At 41.7% G+C, this 20733-nt stretch overlaps 1 protein-coding gene across 1 annotated transcript in view; it reads left to right on the top strand.

The window, feature by feature from the left end:
• ST6GALNAC5 (ST6 N-acetylgalactosaminide alpha-2,6-sialyltransferase 5) overlaps positions 1–20733 on the top strand; it is a 73716-nt gene that overhangs the window by 43931 nt on the left and 9052 nt on the right. Inside the window, exon 3 of the mRNA XM_050900862.1 lies at positions 15489–15898. Coding sequence (XP_050756819.1) covers positions 15489–15898 — 410 coding nt within the window. The remainder of the gene's footprint in view (positions 1–15488; positions 15899–20733) is intronic.

The following is a 20733-nucleotide window of genomic DNA, read 5'->3' as shown; positions in this document are numbered from 1 at the left end:
ACTGCATTTTAGATGATGCATTTGCATTTTCAGTTTGTACATTACCGTTTCTGGTTTTGCTCTTTATTGGCAGATAAGAGGCGAATAGATACGAGAATTAAGGGGAAAGGTGGTGAGCACACCCAAAGCCGCAGCAGAATGGTTTGGGGAGAAGTGGTGTCTTTAGATACTGCTATGGCATCTGGATACTTGGGAACTATGTCCATGTGTGTGAACTAAACATAGAAATGCCAAGGTACTTATAAAGGGTCCAATTTACAAGTCATGTCATTTTTGCATTGAATAACTGATTTGTATTTGCAGTTAACACCATTTGTGTCTGAGATGATAGAAAAGTAAATGTAGTGTCCCTGTTTGCTAGCAGTTCAGACTTGGGAATGCAATGTAAAGTATAACGTCAGGCAGTGCCTCACCTAGTCTAATTTATGGCTTTGGAACAGCTTGTTACACACCCGGTGTGGGACTGGGTGATGGGAATAAAGAAACCCCCACCTTTTCATGTGCCCTAACAGCGAATTGCCTGGTCTGCAGAGCTCTGCTGCATCAAAAGTAGATTAAATCTTTATCTAAGAATCACAGGATGGTAATAGTGCTCTTAAACAGTAGCTGCTATTAAAATGTCAGCATTGCTGTCAGTCTCCACTGAGTACCTGAGTTAGCGCTGTTTCCCCTGATATCGAGAATGGAAAGTAGACAGGTTGCTACTTAAAGTGAACTATTGTAAATGAGGAACACAGATTTAATCCTTTCTGATATGGCTTATTATCCATCTGTAAGATTAAAAATGTATGTTGTATTACTTCAGGGGTTGCACTGACCTCTAGATTTCATGCTTCTGGATTTTACTGCTTCTTATGTACCGTTATGTTTTCATTCCATATTTTGGCAATATCAAGGCTTGGTCATATATGTGAAAGAAAATGTAAAGTTACAGATAACGTGGTAATTGTCCATTTTATGAAAACTTTAGGGCTTTGTCTTGTGAGCATTGTGCAAAATGGCAGATATTGATATCTTAACTAATTATTCAATCAAAGATTTGGCAGGGCAGTCAATGGGAACGATGTACAATGGACTAGAATTGATCACACTTCATTTCCCATCAATTGGCAGAGCAAATGGTAGTTCAGATGATAAGTTAGGATCATTGCCAGTCATTTTTGGGCTCATGCCTTCCATTTTTTCTTTCTTTTTTTTCTTCCAAACGAGGACCCCCAGACTATTTGATGAAAGTGAATGTCCTCTGATGTTGGTGAATAAAGCAATGCAGAGTTTTTGTAGCCTCTGAGGGATGTGAGACTATTTCTGGCTCCATAATTGATGCTGCTGCGTAGTCCTATAATCACCTAACCTTATTGAATTGTCCCCATGTGAAGATTTGATTTCAAATTTAGTAATCATTATACATCATTTATTTTCACATAGATTACAGGTTCATCTGTAAAGTGACAGAATTTCACCCCAGAGCTCTTTGAATGTTCAGCTCTTCACTTTTACTCTTTTTGGATATGCTTGTGACACTTCCAGCTTTGGTGATTTAGTAGCAATTAGTAGGCTTCCATGACAGATTTATTGTAGCCTTCCAAAGAGTGATGAATCAGGTATGTGGCTACGAAGAAGTGGTTCCCTAGGACTTTTATTTAATACAGGAACACAGAGTTAGATCCTGTGAAGAGCTCTGGTGTGTAAAGCAGGACTTAACCCAATTAAAGCTCCATTCCTACACCTAAATGTAAAATTGCAGTTTAAAAAAATCTTTGCTTAGCTGCTGCCTAACCCTGAAAGCACATAAACCAACTCGCTGTTCCCTCATTTGAATTTCAAGTGAACTGGATGCCTACACTTCTTTTCTGCATCTGCCAGAATCTTTGCCTGATTCCTGTGTAAGGCTGCTCGGGAGCTGGAGATTAGAATTTCTTTCTCCCAAATGGTTTGCCTGGTTCAGCAGACCCGCCCTACATTCATAGAGCCAGCCATGCACCTAGAAACGTAGCTGGAAGGGATCATGCCATCTACCCATAGGAGTTGTTTCTTGATATCACTGTTGGCTAGAGGGTAGTTCATACTTGGTGTGAGGTTTTTGCACGCATTCCAGTTTCTGGGGTTGTGTTATTTTCTTCCTGTCAAAAAGGTAACTTACTATTTAGCTTTTGGGATAGGGATTGATTCCTTTGGAAACGGTGAATATTCAAAAATAATCTAGTTGTGACAGGACCAAATGTTTTTGCACTAACAAGCTTTCTTTTCAAAATACATTGATCTGTTCTTTTTATTTGCTTTCCCAGATGTCTATTGCTCAATACTGATTGAAAAAAAAATCTCATTTCTGATGTGAAACCATCCACATGCTAAACAAATACATATTGAACCAAAATAAACTATTTTAATAACTTATTTTTTTAATTAAATGCAAATGCAGCATCCATTGCAGTCCGTTAAAGCAAACAAAACCCCCAGCACGTTTAGCATCTTAAAAAGATTTTTGCTGTGTTCACAATGTTATACAATAATTAGAAAGGAAACCAGCTAAGCCTTCAGAACCTGTCCCCTTCTATAGAATGTAATTAATTTCTGTTTAATTATAATAGTAGGGCTGTAGTGTGATTATTATTTTTGAGGGGTAGAAATCCTGCACTGTTGCTGTTTTTTGTGTGTTGGGAAGCAGAACACATGACAGAAAGGGAAAGATTTGAACCACACTCCAGCTGTAATTAAATGCTGACACGTCAGTGGAGTTTGGCTGCTCATTTCTTCAAATGTGGATTTCCAGGACGGAGGCTCCTCCCGGCTGTACTGTGCTAACAGGAGCAATAGTTTCTCCTGGGAGGATGTGTTGTTTTCTCCTCAGATGTGCAAATCTGGGAAACAGGCAGGCCTGACACAGTGCAGACACTGCCATGCTCAAGGTGAAGTTCCCACTTCGTTCACACTGGTTTTTAGGATGTCAGGGTGCCAGCTGTCCTCAAGGGCTCTCCCTTGCGAGTGGTTTGGACAACACTCGTGGTCTCACCATGCCTGCAACCAGGCAGGCCAAGTCAGGATTATGCTCTCATGCCATCTCCTGGCAGATTTTCACCATGTTTGGCTCTCCTGCATTGTCTGTGTCCCTTCTGCCCTGCCCTGTCCTCCGCAGATGTATTTGTCACAGCATGCCAGCCCTGTGAGATCAGCATGAAAGCCAGTGGGGCTGCAGGTGGCCTTGTGTGGGCACAGTGGGGGATCGGAGAGCGCGGCGCAGGTATGGGGACGCTGCGCAGAGCCCTGCTGGGGATGCTGCACGCTGAGGGGTCAGATGTTACACTGGCGCAGGGTGCATGCTGTAAGGTGGACACGACTGCTGGGCTCTGAGGGTGTGCCAAGAATGTGAAACATCAGGCAGTTCCTGAGAACCACCTGATATATGTGGGCGTGTGGGCAGCAGAAAGACTGGTACCACCTCACCCTGCCAGCGAGGCAGTGGGGTTTGGGCAGCTGCAGGCAGAGTCTCCTGGCCCATACTGCTGCAGGGTGAAGCACCCCCTGAGGGCAACCCAGGGGCCATGCTGTAAAGACAGGATGAACCACCTGGTCACATCTTTGTTCAGTGGAGTGAAGCAGTTACACCTAATCAGTAGCTGGTCTTCCTCTTTTTAAATCTTTGCTGAAAGATTCCCATACAAAAAACTGTCAACACTTCAGTGTTTCTCCCCTACAAGAAGAAAATACCCTGCCGTCTCTCCTGAGAGTTGAAATTGTGGCTCTAGAGAGGTCCAGGTTTGTCAAAAATGCTGTTTAGGTGGGTGGGCATTTGGGGCAGTAAAGCTGGGAAGTTGACCTACATGTCCAGTGCAGAAAAACTACTTTAGGATATGCCTATTGCTCTGAAGAAACTGTTTGACAGAAGTTCATTCACATGAAACAAGAATCCTGGGCTGCAGCCAGGCGTGGTACAGAGACCTGAAAAGCAAGTGCTGGTTACAGAATTTAAAATTTCCTGCTGACAGGTGTCAGTTAGATGTCAAGGCATTCAGTAATGGTCATTTGAAACAATGAAAGATTAAGAAATACTTTGAAAAACCTCTGCAGCCTAGCACTTCTTGGTCATGCTGCAATGTTCTCCTTTTCATTATTCCATGATCACCACCAGCATCACCCATCTTATTGTAGCATTTTGGGCTGAATTTTATGTACATTCAGTGTCACTGAAGAAAGCAGTGCCATCCACCTATCTTCTTTTTTTTTTCCGTGCCTTGTTTTTATTTCTCTTTGCCTCCTGTTCCCATTGTGAAATGGATCCAAGGAGTGATCCAGTGAAATATACTCCCCCCGCCAACCCAGGAAGAAGTGAGCAGGAATCGTTTAATGTCACTGCCAGTTAAAATGCACTTCAAATGACACACACATCACATCCAAAGAGTACAATGTAGGACTAGTAATGTAAAATAAAAAGCACATAAAGTGTATAAAGCACCCACAAATCCCCTGGGACTCTGCATTTCACCTCTTTGCAGGAAGGTTTCGTCTCTGCTGCTGCTCACTAAAAGATGATTCCTTTTTTCCTGATTTCTGTGGTATCTGCTCTTAAACGTACCTCTTGCATCCTCTCTGTGGCACAAGCTTCTACACTTCAAATACCTTGACCAAATGCATTGGGTAACTGGATTTAATTTATATCATTTCCCCAGTTATAGATAAGCTACATCTTTAAGCAGGGAATATTGCTGAAGAGCGTTAGCCAAGTGCCTGGGTGATACTTCACTCAAATCAGTTGACGGTGAAACATAAATAAAAGCATTTATGTGCCACAGTCACAAGAGATGCACCGTTATAAATGTCTGTGAAATACATAGATACGGAAATATACTTAACTCTACTTCTAGCAAGGTCGAACCCCCACTCCCCCTGTAATTAGCTGACTTGCTATCAGCTCTTTCCTGGCTCAGTTTTTCAAGGACTCCCTCATTTGCCCTGCAGCTCAGGGTACGTTCCTCTGAGAGAGACCTTCCTTTCTCTCCAGCCAGCCTTTTTGTCTGGTTCCTCCAGAGATTCCAGTTAACCTCATCCTTTTCACCCGAACTTATTTACCCCTAACTTATTCAGAAGATAGTTTCAATGTTCTGCTATAAATTGAAGAGCATCTCTTAGGAGAAGCAATGCCACGTTGGCAGACAGAGTGCCACCTCTTGTACTTGATTGTCTAATTAACCCTCGGTGGTAGGTGCATTTCCATTCACCGAGTGTTTAATTTCATATTAACCTGCACACTGACAAATAGACTCAATACAAACATCCTGATTGGATAAATGTGTTTGTTTATTTTTGTCTCTTGATCAGGACTGTGATAATAGTAAGCAATTGGAGAGACATGTTTGGAATGCTTGAGACCCTTCAAAAAAAACCCCAAAACCTCAAAGAGCTGACCCCTAAATTCAAAGGATTGTTTTTCAAATTTAGTTGTAGTCTGAAACCAGTTAAAATTATAGCGATACATAGTTGCAGACATAGATACAGATTTTTAAACATCTGTCTTCAAGATGTTTTCTTTTCATCTGGTTTTAGTCCAAAACTGAATATATAAATATTAGCCCAAAACACACTCTCTTTTTCTCCTCTACATACGTGCATGGGAGAAATTCCCGATGACTTTCTGCATCCTGTAGCTGTTGAATGAAATGGATGTTTTGACCAGTTTTGCTGCCAGTACCTGTTTCTAGCATCTGTCTTTAGTGTCAATATGCCAGTGATTATGGAGGCTACCTTGGGATCCTGCTGCGGAGGTGGTATGACTTAGTGTATTGTTGAATCTGATACATTCTCAGAAAAACATTTTAAACTCATGTGGTGGGTTGACCCTGGCTGGATGCCAGGTGCCCACCAAAGCCGCTCTATCACTCCCCCTCCTCAACTGGACAGGGGAGAGAAAATAAAACGAAAGGCTCGTGGGTCGCGATAAGGACAGGGAGATCACTCACCACTTACCGTCACGGGCAAAACAGACTCGACTTGGGGAAAAATTAATTTAATTTGTCACCAGTCAAATCAGAGCAGGATAATGAGAAATAAAACCAAATCTTAAAAACACCTTCCCCCCACCCCTCCCTTCTTCCCGGGCTTAACTTTACTCCCAATATTCTCTACCTCCTCCCCCCCCGAGCGGCGCAGGGGGACAGGGAATGGGGGTTTGGGGTCAGTTCATCACACGTTGTTTCTGCCGCTCCTTTCTCCTCAGAGGGAGGACTCCTCACACTCTTCCCCTGCTCCAGCGTGAGGTCCCTCCCACGGGAGACAGTCCTCCACGAACTTCTCCAACGTGAGTCCTTCCCACGGGCTGCAGTTCTTCACGAACTGCTCCAGCGTGGGTCCCTTCCACGGGGCGCAGTCCTTCAGGAACAGACTGCTCCAGCGTGGGTCCCCCGCGGGGTCACAAGTCCTGCCAGCAAACCTGCTCCAGCATGGGCTCCTCTCTCCACGGGGCCAGAGGTCCTGCCAGGAGCCTGCTCCAGTGTGGGCTTCCCACAGGGTCACAGCGTCCTTCGGGCATCCACCTGCTCTGGCATGGGGTCCTCCAGGGGCTGCAGGTGGATATCTGCTCCACCGTGGACCTCCATGGGCTGCAGGGGGACAGCCTGCCTCACCATGGGCTTCACCACGGGCTGCAGGGGAATCCCTGCTTTGGTGCCTGGAGCACCTCCTCCCCCTCCTTCTTCACTGACCTTGGTGTCTGCAGAGTTGTTCCTCTCACATATTCTCACTCCTCTCTCTCTGGCTGCAACTGCTACTCCCCTGTAACTTCTTTTCCCTTTCTTAAATATGTTATCACAGAGGCACTACCACTGTTGTTGATGGGCTCAGCCTTGGCCAGCGGTGGGCCATCTTGGAACCCGCTGGCATTAACTTTATCGGACATAGGGGAAGCTTCTAGCAGCTTCTCACAGAAGCCACCCCTGTAGCCCCCCCATTACCAAAACCTTGCCACGCAAACCCAATACAACTCAGATGCAGTATCTTCTGGCAAAAAAAAAAGATTTTTAATCAGCTTTCATTCCCTAATTTCTGATGTGCTGTTAACTTGGAGAGACAGAAGTAAGAGCATATAGAGCGGTCTGGGTTAATATAAAATAAGCTGATGAAGCTTACATGGAGCTAGCCACATGAAAATCGAAAGGCCTTAGAGAACACCATGAGGCTGAACATTTTTGACAGTTTTTGAAACAAAGACCTTTGAACAAAATTTTTGAACAAAGACCTTTCAAAGGAATGAGGAACCTTATTTTTTATTTCAGTCTACTTCAACAAGATAGAGAAATACAAGACAAAATATATTTTAGAGAAAATTCTCTATGGGGTCAGTACCTTTCCAATCAGATGTTTGGTCTTAAATTTCATCTAGCCTGTTCTAGGGACTCTGCGTGCTCTGCTGAAGTTATGTTAAAACTGGATGCCATTGGAAAGGCTTGCCTGTGTCCTTGCAATTGCTATCACATTATTGCCTCGTAGTGATAATAGTCGTAGTGAGAGTTTAGATGCATTTGGATGAGCCGAATAGTGTCACAGAAAGAAACAAGTGCTTGAATTTGAAAATTTAGGCACAGACTTTAAGGATCAGTGATGCTTAGCTTATAGCTGAGTTAGATAAAAAAAAGTGACCCTGTAAAACTGAAGCTCAAAAAAAATTTTGCACAGCCAGGACAGGTGCAGGGAGAGCAGCTGAGGGCATATTTCCATGAAGCATTTAAACTGGAAAGAATTGCCAAAACATACCAAAGCAGTTGAGAGAAGTTGATGTGAAAACTTTCTGAAGCAAAAATCCATACTGTCCAATACCTTTTCTGTAGACCATTGAAATAATTCCTGTTTTTCTGACGCTTCAGTGATAACAATTTGCATAGTTAAGACAGCATGCTTGTGGCTTTATTGCATTTTAGTGCAAGTACTTTAGCTGCAGAACAAAAGTAAAAAGCAGTTTGATGTAATATGGATGTCTATTTGCACTCCTTTTAAGATAAACATTAGGCAATAACCATTTCTTTAGAGCCTGTATATTGTTCATATGATTCTCTCTCTTGTATAACAGCTCATGTTCATCAACATGATACATTCCTGCCTGATTTTCCAGTTCTGTCTTTCTTTGAGGATATTCTTTTCTTTCTCTGATTGCTTTTTCTTCTTAGACCATTACTCTAGTTGATAGCTTCAGGTTATCATTGTATCCTATCTCCCTCTCCAATAAGCCTATGATTGATACTAATCTTCCTCATGGGACACATTTATAGGATGCAGGATGGAAACTACTCTCTAAATCTTAGCTTTATATGTGCTGACAATTTGCAAGGTTGCACCTTATATTCACTTCAGGTGGCTTAGGGGAAAACATCAGCACCTGGTAATCATGCTTCCAAATAAGAGAAATGCACTCCATATACTAAAAGTTGTCTTGTTGTTCAGTCTCCTGTGCTGCTTCTGCTTGTATTTTATGTAACTAGAAAGGGCTCGGTTTCTACAGGTAGTCAATGTCCTGTAACCAAATTCATGCCTTTTCTTTCCAGTGAGAGGAGCCATATTTTAATTAATCTAATGGAAGCTTTGACTAGCAGGCAGTCTCCTGAAAAAGGGTTAATGTGCCGGAAAACACTTCACACAAGCAGAAGACTCTGCACATTGACTAATGTGCTTAACGGTACTTTTTCTAAGAAAATTATCCCAGTGAAAGCTTTATGGAGTGCATTTGTTTTTCTGTTTTTCTCTTCATAATATAGCCTCATGTTTTGAAATTGAATTAGGTATGTCTAAGGACCTTTTGAAAATAGAATTACTATATTTTTACTACAGGTTTTTCAGATGCCCATCAGTGTAGTATCACGGAAAACAAAAATATTCCATTCCTTGGAGGAATAAAACCTAGGGCGCTGTGATCACTAGTGTAATGAATGCATTTGCTGGAGTTTGGCTATTTCACTGTTCCTACTTATCAAATATCTGAAGGCAGAGTCCATTTATATAATTAACTCTGAAGAATCAATGGGAAATGAAGATGCTAATGTTTCCACAACATTTGCATATTCAAGCTCCACAGCCCAAGAAACAAAGAGAAGTAATAAGAAATGAATTTGTTTTATCTTTTATTTTTTAAACAGACACACATTTATCTTTATGAACAGACTTGCCAGACCTTTTTTGAATTGCAAAGTTTTGCTGCAAATGCTTGTTATTTGGATTTGCATAAGGATTAACAATGTTGGGCAAGTGGTATCTCCTAACCCTTTCTGTTTACTTGTGTGGTATCAGTCACTGGAATACAGTTTTCAAGGCAATCAGTGCTTTTAGTTCAGTGGATAATGCAGTTTGTTTTCATGGCAGATTCTCTAACGTTCCAAAAGTCTAGTTCAACAAAAATCATAAATGTATTTGCTCAGAGGATTTTTTTTCCCCTCTTTAAGAGCTCTCTGTACCTGCTAGCATAAGGGTTAAAGAATGAAAATTTATGAAACTTGCGGGGAAAGTCTGAGCTGGCATGCAGAGGGTAGAAATTAAGCTACACTCCCTATCTGAATACATGTGTGAACATGTCATGGTCAAAGCAAAATCATCTGTTAGATCAGAACTTGGCATCACAAAATCAAAACTCCCAGTGACTTGAAAAGGGCGTGTACCACAGCAAGTTGAAGTTGGTTGAAGTTCAAAACTTTCTTCACGCTTTAAGTGTTTCAGTCTGGTTTTTTGTTCCAGCTTTTTGTACACAGAAGTGTTACCTAAAATATCCCAATATGCATCTGAATGATTTTTACTGTTCAGAGAAGACTAGTTTGAGAGCATCATTTCACAGTGTGTCAGGTAGATGGGACTTGAAAAATACCAGAGCAAACTCTTTGTATGTTTTTTCATTTTTGGTTCTTTCTTTTCCTATTATTATGAAAGCCCTGTTCCAAGATCAGTGTATTACAAAGCAAAAATAATCAGGGAACTTGCATTATTTTCACAGGATCATGTCTCCTAGAGTACTTGCAGTGTGGAAATCACTTCTGAAGTGCACAGCTGTACTTCACTAATGAGACAGCTTGAGCCCCACAGCTTGCTGCATTGACTTACAGAACAGAAGTTACTTTGCAAATGTGAAGCTTCAGGGTTTCTATTCCACTTTAAGGTGATTGTTGGGAATTTCTCAAAGAAAAGCAGATTTGGCCTTACAATCATCAGTCTTCTAGGAAAAATATTAAGGAAGGAGGCACACTGATAGAAACAGTATGTATAGCTTGCTCATGAGGGACGGATGTAATGGCAAGAGAAGCTTTATACCTGGAGCAGTGCTGAGTGACAGGGGCTCAGAAGAGCTGAAGCAGCTGTTTGTGATGTGCCCGCAATGGCCTGGGGATGCCTGGAGCTCCTGCAGAGGTTGGGGCACCTGTTGTGACAGGGATTGTCCTCGAAGCCTCTGGGAGATGAGAACTGGGAAGGAGCAGCCAGCCTAGTGGAGCAGTGGTCCCAAGCCAGCAGCTTGTGAGAAACCTGAAAGCTGCTCAAAGCTACAAGAAAGTAAAAAGTTAGAACTGAAGCTGCCAGGACAAAATATCGTATTACTGGCAATGCATTAATTAGTCAGTGTTGTTGCTGGTGGCTGATGACCCAGCAATCAAGAACAAGCCATAAGTAATAAATTACATTGAACATGGGCTGAACACAGGGTTCATTAACATCACATATGAAATGCTGATTAAGTTCTGTGCACAAGGCAAAGAACATAAAAAGCAAATACTGACAGTGAGTGTCACAAGCTAGCTGTTATGCTTAGGCCAGGCACAATGGGCACCAGGTAGGGGAGACATGAAACTCCTACCAATGAAATTACCTGCTTTATAACAAAAAGAGAGAGCTAGACTGCTCTGGAACAAGTTCACTTTCTCCTGAACCAGTAAGACTGTCTCTTGTAGTGTTTATGTGTGCTTTTTCAACATTAATATACCCCTATACTGAATTAATTCAATTGAAAATGGAAACAGTTTTGCTTTCCTGTACATCGGTCTTATTTCTACCACTGCTTTTACTTTAGCAGTCAGTTTGGGAGCTCTTGCAGAGGAGGTTGTTGGTTCAGTAATATGGTTCAGGTAGTTAATAGAGAGTGAAGAAGCCCTATAGCTTTTCATTCCAGATCAGACAGAAGACAGGCATGCTGGTGCTGGCCAACAAAATGCTGTAGAGGTGTTGCAGTGCGAGAGAAACACATAGCTGTCAAGTACCTTATTGATATTTTGCACTTTCAGTCTCAAATGCTTAGTTAAAGGTCATTCATTCAAAAGGAATTTGGATATTCTTTAACCTTTCTCGGTCTCTCTTGCTCTCTCCCAGTACACTTTGAAGTCATCTGTAATATTTCCAGATGTATCTATGAGGAATGCTGGTGTTCATGAACTGACAGGTGGTCTTTTTCTGCTGAACTCAGTAATGAGCTGTTCTTCACTCCAGAAGATCTTCTTTTTTTTTTTTTTTTTGTTGGCCAGGTCATCATTGCCAAGATAAAATACTCTATTTTTTATTTATAGAAGGGAAACTTCTATACTACCGATAATGAAGTGATCTGAACCCAGGGGTCTTGAAAGTAGGTCATTAAGTACTGAGTATAGGAAAAAGTGTGTTTTCCAGTGTTCTTGATTTTACTGGAGGGAATTGTCTTGTTTTCTAAATCCTGGCTTTAAAATCAAAAGACTTCTGTAAGCAAAAAAAAAAAAAAATTGATCATTTGATTTCATCACAAAGAAAATAATTATATCTAAGAGTAACATATTTTGAATCAGAAATAACTTTTTTCCATTGATTTTTTTTGAGCAATAAAGTGTCTGAAAATAACATTTTTCTATCATTGGACAACATAGATTTTAAAGTCAATAACAGAGCAGATATTGCCTCGAATTGGAAAATACAGAAACAACTGTGGCATTGTTTTTTGTTTCTGTTTGTCTGTTGATTGGTATTAAATTAATCAGATGTATATGATATAGCAACAGTACTTACTGGGCTATAATCTAAGTAAGTGAAAGTTGCCAGGAGTCAGTCTGCCCTATGCTACTTAGAGCAGTGCAAGGTTGCATTTATTTGTTATGGCCGCTAAGGTGCTGTTATGGGGTTTACCAGAACCTAGCAAGGTTCACCTGCTCCCTTCATTCCCTTGGGATAGCCCGTCTATCCCGGAAAAACACCAGCTGATTTTGCCGTCTCCTGGGGTTCTGGCACTGTGAGCTTGCTGTCTTGTAACCTCTGTTCTCCCTCTCCCCATATGTATTTTTAGGTGACTGGAACCGAGAGGTAATTTGGGCAATTTATTTGGCTGGTACTTGGCTCGTTCACTGTCTTAAGTGCCCTGAGTATTGATACGACCGACTTGTGTTGTAGAAGTAGCCACATGCTCTGCCATGCCGTGCAAGGTGATGTACATGTAGTTCAGGTACACATGAAGCTGTGGTTGCTTACTGACAATGGGTATGATTAAATGTCAGCAGCTTTTACATGCATGATATGTTACATTTCAAGGTAATTAAAACTCACCGACATCTCACCCTATCCCTTTTTTTGGGTATTTCGAAGCAAGGCTCATGAAATAAGGGTTGCATTACCGACCTAAAATATAACTCATATGTCAGGGGTTTGCTTTTTTTTGGTTTGCCTTTTTCCCCAAATATCACTGTAATAATTACTGCAACAGAGAGCTTTCTGTGGAGTTAATGTTCTTCTGGCTTAATGGCCCCTGGTTATTCTCAGGCCATCAACTTTTCCCAGCTGGTCATCAATCCCAAAGAACTGCCTTGTGCCTCCATTATTATTGCTTAAGTAGATGACATTTCTGGTGCAACCGCTGCCTCCCAATGAGATGATATTACAGCCAATAGCTTTTTTCCCCCTTGCTTTCAATATTGTCAAAGCATTATAAACAGCTGGTACAAGAATGTTGTGGCTGTTGGCTGTGAATTCCTCTGACAATTTTTAGGTGCGAGTTTTGTCGACGTCGACTGAAAGAATCTGAGTGAGGTGACTGAAAATGACTTGCCCGGAGCAGCTACATGGGCTCAGCCCCCATGCATCATTCAAGAAGTAGCTAGGCAATACCTGAATGTTTCAGTCTAAAGCCTTTTTCTCAGAAGGAACAGTTTTCAGACAAGATCTGGGACAGATGTTTTAGGGGGTGTTAATGTTTATCATCTAGCAAATGTTGACATCCCCTCCCTCACCCCCCTCCCCAAGTTTCCACAGCTCCACTGATGGTCGCCCTTGTTTCCTAACAATTGATGGATTCTCTGTCAAACTTTTAAAAGAAACAAGTAAGTTGTAGCTCAGTAGGTCAGAAACCAGCAGAGATTGTTTAAGTGAAAGTGTCTTGCTATGTGGATATTCAAACCCATGTGAGTTAACATTGGTGCTGACTACATTTGCTTTAACCTCATTAGCACTTCATCTTGCTTTCCCAAGCATGATGGTGGAGCAGCTAGTTCACCTTAGAGCCTTTTGCTAGGTAATTCATCAAAGTGGCAGATGAAAGCTTAAAGGAAAATGCATGTAAATACTGCATTAGGAACCTTGGCTCACAAAGGCAGGAACATTTCTACCCATATCATTAGCTCTGGATCACAATCCATGTATGTGAAAGAAAAGGGACTTTTGTTGTCCTTTTTTGTTGTCCCTTGTTTGGGGAAGATGGAGATACAAAGGTTACTGGTTGTTGTATCATTACGCAAATTGTATAGTTCAGTTATTTTGTCTTTAATTAAAAAGCATTTCATCATTCATTAGCTATTGTCATAGAAAAAAGCTCAAACTGCAACCACTTATTACCTTCAAAATTAAAAAGTTACTTAAGTAAAATACCCCCTTTAAATACTAGGGTCCAAAGCATTTTCAAACAGGGGATTGAGATTATCTCAAACCTAGGTTACATCTCCTTTTCAGCTTTAGAGTTTTAAGCTGTGCCTCGCTGCACACTGATTTAGGTATTTGATTCCTGTATATATGTGCTTGATTCTAAGTGTAATTACACGTCACCATAACTTCTCATTGCTAATAAACCCACCAAGTTTATACTTGGAGACATGCTAGCTATGTTTATAATGCTGTGAACAACGACCTGCCATGGAGAGCCACAGGGTTTGATCTTGAGACGCTGAGGCTTTCGTTGTCAAAGATGGGCTTAGGTTGCTAGCACTCTTCAGAGCCAATGAATACTGTCACCTCCTCGGTATACTACAGGATCCAGCCAGTGCCACAGTGCAGGAGACGACTGCTTTCAGCATGTTATGTGTCTGATTTGGAGCCTCTGGAATTAAGCCTGTTACTCACCAGGAGGGTATTGGAATGCCATTCTTCATGGTTAACGATGAAAATAAAATTCTGATGGACATCCTTAGGGAAGAAGATCAGTAGATCAAAATGATCATGAACCAAAATGGCCTTCCAGGGAACCTCAGACAAGTGAGCAACCACAGTTCAGTCTGTTTGCCTTTTTTTGGCAAAGAAATGATAAGATACACACTATGTATGTTCTGTAATCTGATGTTACTGGTCTTAAATGCTGCAAAATACTGTTTCATGGAGGGCCACCAAGGCACACCTTCAAACAGTCTTTACCTCCCAGTATATTGTATTCTTGTTAGAAAGTAGCACATTGGGGATACTGTTAAGCCTTTGCCCCTTTTTAGTTCTCATGCTGAGCAGCAGATACACTTAATACTCGTCTTACTGATATCTATATTGGTGGCATACTTCAGTAATATGATTTATCATGCATTTTTATTTTCATGAAAGCTTGTTTTATTCTCCTGATTCCATTAGGTCAGCCACTCACTGAACAGGCACCTCCTGTTCCATTTTACTGTGTAACTTCTAAACATGACCTGACAAGCCAGAAAAAGTTCAGTGCACTAACTCAGTCATGTAAAATAGACGCAGACATTACTGACCAGCTCTGACTGTTGAACCACAAAGGCGGTATGAGAGCACTGCAGTGGTTATGGCACCAACCTGGAAATAGCGCAGAAGGACTGGACCAAGGTATAACTCTCTTGCCTTAGCAAAATGTCCTGACACCAAGGTTGAAGAGCTATTTACACCTCTGCTTATGAGGACTTACGATTGATTATTTCCCGCAAAAAATTGGAAGAGGAAGAATCAAAAATACTCCAATTATAGCTCATTTATGGCAAGTGGAAGAAGTACAATCCTAAGCAGCTGGGAACAGTATAGAAGCTGTTGTGATTACTGTATATGAAGCAGCAGTGGAAAGGAGGATTTAAACAGTGGACTTAACTCCACAGAGGAACTTTAAGGGCTATACACCTATACCACATTTTCCCCATCTACAAAATGTACAGGTAGTGTGTCCCCAGTTATTTGGGGAGACTGCTGGGAGAGGTTTATGTAAAGTCCTCTGAGATTTTTGCTGTAAAATATGCCATGTACATGTAAAATATAGTTATCATGTAGTGAATGGGAAGGTGTCTACAGCTAATTTTGAAGTATGTATGTCTTTGCAGCCTTTAAAAATGCACTGCAAGAGTTGTGCGTTGGTAACCAGCTCTGGACACCTTCTGGGAAGTAAACAAGGTGACAGAATTGACGAGACAGAGTGCGTAATACGAATGAATGATGCACCCACTCGAGGTTATGGAAAAGATGTTGGAAACAAAACGAGCCTTCGAGTCATTGCACACTCCAGTATTCAGAGGATTTTGCGAAATCGCAACGAACTCTTAAATATGAGCCACGGTGCTGTGTTTATCTTCTGGGGTCCTAGCAGCTACATGAGGAGAGATGGTAAAGGCTTGGTGTATAATAACCTGCAGCTGATGAATCAGATACTGCCTCAATTAAAAGCATATATGATTTCTCGCCACAAGATGCTTCAATTTGATGACCTTTTTAAACGGGAAACTGGGAAAGACAGGTGAGAACTTATGTGGATACATTTGGGGAATGTCATGCAGTAGTAAAATAATGTAGTTTATATATACCAATTTCAGATCTGCTCAGAGGGACCATCTCACCCATTAAATCCTCTGCCTCATGAGCTGTAATATGGTATGACATGCCAAATAACATCACTTGTAACGTAAGTAAAAAATATGCATCAAAATAATTGTATGGAGTATTGCCTCATCAACTTAGAATACCAGAGTCTGAATGTACTCTTTATACAGCCAAGGAGGCAGGAGCTGTTTAAATCTCACTTTGGGGTAATATACCTGAAAGTTTTTTTTACTGATTCTGAAAAATCAGAATGGATGGGTTATGTTTTCTTATAGAGGAAATGCCACCATTCAGTGAATTATAATAGCTGTTTATTGAATTTAAGCATTCTTGGAACATTGCAGCTATAAAGCTTCTTGTAAAACAAATAAACATTAGTCATACATTAGGTGCTTCAGAACGGTTCATCTTACATTTCCAACTGGGAAAAAGAAAGTTATTATGATAGTTACATCTTTATGAGACTGTTTATGACTTGTAGGCTGATCTTCAAATCAAATTTTTAGTAAGTGACCCACTGCAGGACTTGAGCATTTTCACATATAATGTTTGAAAACGGGCGTTTAAACCAAAGACTTCCTAGCAAGAAACATTTATTTTTAATGAACTCCTATTTTTTTCCTATTAAATATGCTGCTGTAAAAATGGAACAGGGTCCCCACTTAGGTACAAATGAAGAAGTAGGTTTATTGTGCAATAACTCATGGTGAGATTTTCTAGCTTCACAAATATTATACATACACACCAAAACTTGGAGCTGGGCTTGATCCTCTTGTGGACGGGGAGGACTCAAGAGCACAGACTTTGTTTTCTGGGCTGCACAACAAAGGCAGAACCAGTGTTAGGGGAAACTGTTGTATCCTCTTAGCTGATGGTGACTGTATCTTTGTTTGGCATTTGCTGCGTTTGTCATAGCCTGCATGGTTTGCTTGCAGAGCTCTCTTCAGTTATAGCGGATCAAACTACACATCTAAGTTCTTGATTGACTCACACTAACACTAGAGCACACAGTAACTTGGTTAGTTTCTTACCGTTAAAGGTCCTTTTCTCTTCATCCTCAAATTGGTGCTTGTGAGTCTCTGCCAGGGACTCTGCCTCTGCCAGAAGGAGAAGGAAGGATAACAAGGGGAGATACCCTGCCAGTTCTGATGTGTTACGGTCTTTTCCAGGTTTGTTCACCCAGAGTAGAGCAAAGTGAGAAGGTGAATGAAGCATTTGAACCGTTCAAGGAAAGTGCAAAGGATTACCTGTATGCCCAGTATTTACAAAGGCATGAAAGTTAAGAAAGCTGTAACATGGGCCACCATCAGCCCTAAGGGTCAGACCCTGTACACAAGGAGTGCACACTGCCACCTCCTTTCCTGGATTACTCTTTCAGTGTAAGACCACATGCAGTCCCCGGTTCTGAGGAACAGTTCACCTCCTCTGCTTCAGTCTGGCCAGTTCTGCCATGGGGAGCCAGGGTCCCATTCCTTTCCTGACACTTGCTGTGCAATTTCAGGCAAGCTGCTCTTTCTGGTTCCGCATAAGCCATCCGGAGCAAGAGGCCTATAGCTGTGCATGTGATGAAAGCATTTATTTTTCTGCACAGGCACCAGGCTCAAGCTTGGCTCCTGAAATATTCTCAAGGCATTTGAGACATTAACGACATTATAACAAGTTTATGGTGGACTCAGTCATGGGCACCCTGAACTCCCAGCGTGAATCGAGGGCACTTGGATGCTAGCAAAATTCAGCCTCATGAACAGGTCCTGTTGCTTTTAAGAAATTGCAGGCTCTACTGTGTGTGAACCGCTCCTTTAGAGGGCACATACAGCATACTTGAAGGACTAAGAAGATTAAAACAGGAGATGAAAATAAATGAATAGGCAGCACAGAAAGAGAGTGAGGATGAAAAGAAACACGGGTAGGAAGGAATCTGTAAGGGAAGAAAATTTATGTAGCTGTGGGGGCAGCAGGAGAACATTGTACAGCCCAGAATGTTCCTGTTCCCTGCGAGGTTTCTGCTGAGCTCTTGACATTAGTGCCTGCAAAAAACAAAGGAGGGAGAGAGAAGGCTGATTGCAAGGCTGCAATAATCAAACCATTCATTTCTGCCTTGAAATGATGAGAAAAAAGATAATTGGATGTATTGTGCTTTTTGAAAAAAAAACACCTGATTTTGAAATGAAGGGAAACCTTCAGAAAACATTGCCAGTTAAATAGTATGGTGAATGACAAAGGCTGCAGAGCAGTATACTTGGTATTATAAAGTAACTGTACTTGAAAATAACTTTATAATTGAATAAGGGTACATTAAGAAAATATGATTCAGAACCAATATTACAGTAATTAGATAAAGGAAGCATAAATGAAATAACTGCAGGAAGAGTATTTCCATAGAGATTATAAATGAGATTTTGGTGGAGCAGAAAGGCCTTTAATTGTAATTTAGTGTGCACTACAGAATTATCAGCACAGTGTGTTAGTTCATCGTATAAAAGAATATCTGATAATTTCCCCTAATAAGCACATGACAGTTCTTCTTATTCTTTCATTACAGCTGATTAGGTATAAAAACAGTATTCTTTTGTTGGACTTTTGTTCAGATCTTTTATGAAAAGGCAAGACGCTGTAACCCTGTTTCTATATTGCTGTCCTACAGACATGGTATTTAAAGAGGCCAAAGTGGTACTTGAGTAAGTTTTCAAATCCTTATTTCATTGTTTAGCTTTTAAGCTAGTTTATTTAAATTCAGTTATTCTCCTATTTATTGAAAACACTAAATTACAGCACAAGTGTGTGTAAGCAAACAGAAAACGAACCCAGCAGGCAGCCTAGCTAGGTTGCCTGACCTGTGCAAAGCCCAGCCACTTTGGTCATAGTCTAGATACAATTGCTCCCTCAGTTTTGGAATGTAAGGTCTTAGGCACCTAAAACAGTGGCCTTGTGCAAGCTCCAAAGTACCCTTAGCCTGAACATGTTCCTGAATGACCTAGTGCTTCATAGGCTCAGAAACTCTCAAGTGGCAGGAAAGCAAATTTTTTAGGCTTTTCCCTACCTTTCCCTTTCCTAATAATTTTGAGCCAAAAATTGTTATTTACTGTTTTGTACTGTTGCAGTGCCTGAAGGCCTCCGCTGAGCTTATGACCCAGCTATGACATTGTGACAAATTGCACCCCCCCCCCCCCCCCCAAGCTTAAGTGCAAATTCAGAAAATAAATAAGGCCCCATAATTGGAACTAATGAGATACTTAAATCATGTTATTCTCCACTGCTAGCTTAGCCTGAAAGTCTATGTGTCAGGAGCAGAGAAGATGTACATTTCAGGAGTTCATACATTACCAGGTGACCCACAAAGGACAGGACAAATTACCTAGGCTCCCCGGCATCCTTCAGGCATTTTTGGTTAAAGAATTCCCTTATGTTTAGAAGTGCCTTTTAAGCAGCCGGCACTGATACCACCATGTTCTTTTTCTTTGCAATAGTCTAATCCACTGATGAAACGGGAAACCTTGGTACAAGGCATTCCTCAATCCAACAGCGCGCCTAACGTCTCCCTCCTACTGCGCTGTAGGTGACCTACTTGGAACCAACTTGTTCAGCATTAGCTTGGGAAGCTGCATGGTGGGCTGTTGCCTGCTGAATTACATATTAGCGATTGCTGGCACTTGCTTGCAGTGGCTGTTATGGCTTCAGGTCCCTACTTCCAGGACTGTTGTGCATTCTGCTATCACTGGGTAAACTGTAAAAGATGGCCTTGGAACTGGGGTCAGGACCTGGGATTCCCAGGTGACTGCTCTGATGAGAACCTCATGTTCTCTGCTGTGCTTTTTTTGGAGGTCACAACATTTTGCAGGTGTCAGGCAGACACAGGTGTGGTAGAATGGGGTTAATGTAGGCTCGATATTAGTACAATCTGACACAGTGCACAAGCCATCCAAGAGCCTGCACTTGCTCTCACGGTGCCTCAGCTTTAGTAAGAGATGAAAGGAGAGCCAGTCACTGTGACAGGCTGTCATCAGGAATCTGAGGCCTCTTGGGTTGCAGATGACACAAGCTTGAACTTCCTGCAGGACTTTTCTAGCTGAGTGAGGAGCCATTAGGGAGACCTGCTGTCTCCTTCTTTAACAGTATGTGAAAGGAGACCTTTGAGTGAACTTGTTTTCTCTGGAGCAAATACCCAACTTCATGTGCCTCCATTTCTAAGAGAGGTGCCTGACTCGGTCCTGGTAGGGCTGCCCCTAAATACGCCTTTATGACACCTTTGAGACGTGCTCCTCACTGGCATTTCATTGACCCTCCCATTCCAAGACTGCCAGCTTTCCCCTGGCGTAGGGACAGTGCAGGAACTTAACAGAGGACTGGGACTTGCAGTGCATGTGCGAGGCAACCAGCAACCATTACAGTACCCAGCTCTTACGCACTAAACAGCAATGACAAGCAGATGCTAGGAAGAGGAAATGTTACTGTTGCCGTTTTGCAGATAAAAACCTGTGATACAGCAAAATTTAAGCACAGCTTGTAAATCTCTTACGTGTGTGAGCAGTTACATGGAGATACCTCCTATTTTGCATAAATAATGCTGGGATCAGTTGTGCTTCTTTTAAAGATTTCTCCCAGCCTGCAGAGAAGGCCAGGAAAGGAGCTGCCTTAGAGGGCTCCCTTGCAGCACTGTCATTCATATTCAGAGGTTCCACCAGGCAGGGATGGGACTCGGGACAGGCAGAGGGGTAGCACCTAGGCTGAAGGTTTCCCAGGCTGGCTAAGGGC

The sequence above is a fragment of the Gymnogyps californianus genome, chromosome 8, assembly GCF_018139145.2.
Source record: "Gymnogyps californianus isolate 813 chromosome 8, ASM1813914v2, whole genome shotgun sequence".
Lineage (NCBI taxonomy): Eukaryota > Metazoa > Chordata > Aves > Accipitriformes > Cathartidae > Gymnogyps > Gymnogyps californianus.
The sequence above is the reverse complement of the archived record's forward strand: the minus strand, read 5'-3'. Positions and strand labels throughout refer to the sequence as shown.